Here is a 2834-nt window from a genome sequence, read left to right as displayed (position 1 = left end):
AGCATGGACACTAACGGCTGGACCCTGGCTGGGGTCAGGGTCTTCTGAAGACACCTGCCCTGTAGCAGGCAGCCTAGCTCTTTCAGGGCAATAGGTGCTGTGGTCTGTTGGGTGGTGGGCTTCAGGAATGGTCTGAAGGTCAGGATACTGAGTTTGAATCTCTGTGGAAAGGTCATTCCCCAACTCCTGCTTTTTGTCAGTGTCCAGAGGTGTGTGTCCCGGGTCCCCTTTCTGCCCTGGTTTCGTTTTGACTTCATAGGCTCCTGGCAGAGCTGGAGACTGGCTGGTGCTCATCAGGTGGCTGGCAGGCTGCTTCTGCTTAGCAGTATTCTCAGTCTCTCCAGGTGTACCTACTTTATCTTCTTTCCCAAGCCTTTTGTTCTCCTCTCCTATTACCCTCTGCAACCATGAGGCACCTTCTGCTGGAGGACAAACCTCCCAGCAGAAGCCACTGGAACTGGGTTATGTGTGTGGAGGTCAAGGCTGCTGCTGGTTGTTGCAACCCCTGTATGGTATGCAGAGCTAGAAGATCTGTGTGTGTTGGCATCTTCATCTGGAATCCAGTGTGCCATGGTCTGTTCTGCTCTCCTCAGATGAGAGAGGCTGCAGCTACAGGCTGATCACGGTTGGTTGGAAAGAATTCTCACATGAACGCAGACTTTGCATCCTGAAAGGGTCCTGGCCTGGGACCTGAGAACCACGTTGTGGCAGCTGGCTGTGTTGTTCTAAGCAGGATTCAGGGACTGGTGGGAGGGTGTGCCAACCGGCCTGCTCATCCGACTCGGTTCTGGTGAACTGGTTAGCAGGTTCAGGTCTGGAGAGGTGTGGCTCCTCCTAGGAGGAGGCTCTCAGAGCCTGGGCTGCTCTGTGCAGCACCTTGTCAAGCGCCTGCTTGACTTCCTTGTTCCGCAGGCAGTAGATGATCGGGTTGATGAGGGGTGTGAGCACTGTGTAGACGACCGACACAAGCTTGTTGTAGTCAAAGGAGTAAATGGCACGTGGCCGGGCATAGATGAAGAGGGATGCCGAGTAGAAGATGACCACCACGGCCAGGTGCGAGGCGCAGGTGGAGAAGGCCTTCTGCCTGCCACCAGCGGATGGCATGCGCAGCACCGTGCTGAGGATGGCTGTGTAGGAGAAGACAGTCAACACCAGCGGCCCCAACAGGATGAGCAGTGCCAGGAGGAAGTCAACCAGTTCCGCAACTGACATGTCGGAGCAGGCGAGGTTCAGTAGAGGGGACACATCGCAGAAGAAGTGGTTCATGATGTTGGGGCCACAGTAACCCAGGCGAGAAATAAAGAAGACCTTCCCCAGGGAAATGGTGAAGCCTGAGAACCAGGAACCACCAGCCAGTAGGCTGCAGAGACCAGGGCTCATGATGACCGGGTATCGAAGGGGGTTGCAGACGGCCACATAGCGATCATAGGCCATGACACCCAAGAGCGCGCACTCGGTGCAGGCCAGCGCCAAGAAGAAGTACAGTTGTGCCATGCAGCCTGTGAAGGAGATGCGCTGGAACTTGGGTGATACCAAGCTGAACAGCATCTTGGGCACCGTGACAGAGATGTACCATACCTCTAGGAAGGACAGGTTGCTGAGGAAGAGGTACATAGGTTTGTGCAGTGAGGGACTGGTGCGGATCACTGTGATGATGAGCAGGTTCTCTGTGATGGTCAGCGTGTAAGCCAGCAGGAACAGCCCTAGAAGGCTTAGGTGGAGCCCCAGGGAGCCTGGAAATCCTACCAGGATGAACTCAGTCACATCTGAGCTGTTGCTTCTGGAAGACATGGTTGGCCACGACTCCACCTGAGGGAGCAGAGGGAGAAGAATTAGGTGTGGGAGAGGCCAGCAACCCCTTGAGCTGAGTTCCCTTGGAGACAGAAGAGACCTCATCCTCATATGCCCGTCCCCCACCACTACTGCCGAGAGCTTGGCTCACACTAGTTGTAGCATCTAGGCTTGCTTCTTGGGACTGACATTTCAGCTCAGCACATATCAGACAAATACCATCCACCCTGGAGGACACATCTTGGCATTGTGAGGCTATCTCTGAGGCCTGGCTATAGGAAGTAGCAAATAACAACCGAGATGGTGACCTGAGACACTCTCCAACTCCAGGCTGGCTTTTCTAGGCTCAGGCCACATGTCCCGAATTAGGGAGAGGCTGTGGCTGGGGTCACTTTAGGCTCAGGAATGAGTGAACAGGGGCCATCAGTATCGGGAGAAGGGGCTCGGGACGTCTTAGGGCAAGTGGCCAGGCTTGAGGAAAGGTAACAAGGAGGGAAGTCTGGGGTCACCAGAGGGGATATGTGGTCAGTAGAGAGGGCAAGGCCTCCCAAGAGTGATGGTGGCTCAGCAGGATTTGCCCCAGGATTCAGCTCACCCTGCAGCACTGCCAGCACTCAGAGACCTCGCTGAGGGTGGAATTGCTACAAAGACCGTCACACAGAAGGTAGAAGTCAGTTTTCTTTTCTGCCTGGCTGAGGAGAGGGATCATCCCTCTTTGCTGGCTCAGGGGCTTCCCAGGCTAGCTCAGGCCTTCCGAAATGCGGCTGCATTTAGTCGAGGCCTTTGCACTTATGGAAAAGTACACGTGTTGGGGGTTGAGAAAATGGTTTTATGAGTAAAGTGCTTGTTGAATGAGCATGAGAATCTGAGTTTGGAGCCCCAGAACTCATGTAAAACTGGACACAGGAGCATGAACCTGTAATCCCAGCGTTCTTGTGGAGAGACGGGAGGTAGAGAAAGGAGACTCTCAGAAGCTCACAGATTGGCTAGTCTGGTATGTGCAGTAGTGACAAGGAACTCTGTCTCAAACAAGGTGGAAGGAG

The 2834-nt window shown here is 54.3% G+C and overlaps 1 protein-coding gene across 1 annotated transcript; it reads right to left on the bottom strand.

Moving 5' to 3' along the window:
- Positions 1-466: 466 nt before the first annotated feature.
- LOC114694966 (olfactory receptor 226-like) lies at positions 467-1810 on the bottom strand. Its single transcript, XM_028872084.2, has one exon. The coding sequence runs from the start codon at positions 1789-1791 to the stop codon at positions 835-837; it is 957 nt and encodes a 318-aa protein (XP_028727917.1). The 5' UTR covers positions 1792-1810; the 3' UTR covers positions 467-834.
- Between the last annotated feature and the right edge of the window lie 1024 nt (positions 1811-2834).

The sequence above is a fragment of the Peromyscus leucopus genome, chromosome 1 (genome assembly GCF_004664715.2).
Source record: "Peromyscus leucopus breed LL Stock chromosome 1, UCI_PerLeu_2.1, whole genome shotgun sequence".
NCBI classification, from domain to species: domain Eukaryota; kingdom Metazoa; phylum Chordata; class Mammalia; order Rodentia; family Cricetidae; genus Peromyscus; species Peromyscus leucopus.
Note: the sequence above shows the minus strand (reverse complement) of the source record. Positions and strands in the feature narration are given on the sequence as shown.

Coding starts and splice junctions, on each gene's coding strand:
- LOC114694966 (XM_028872084.2), bottom strand. CDS start 1,791: ATGTCTTCCAGAAGCAACAGCTCAGATGTGACTGAGTTCATCCTGGTA.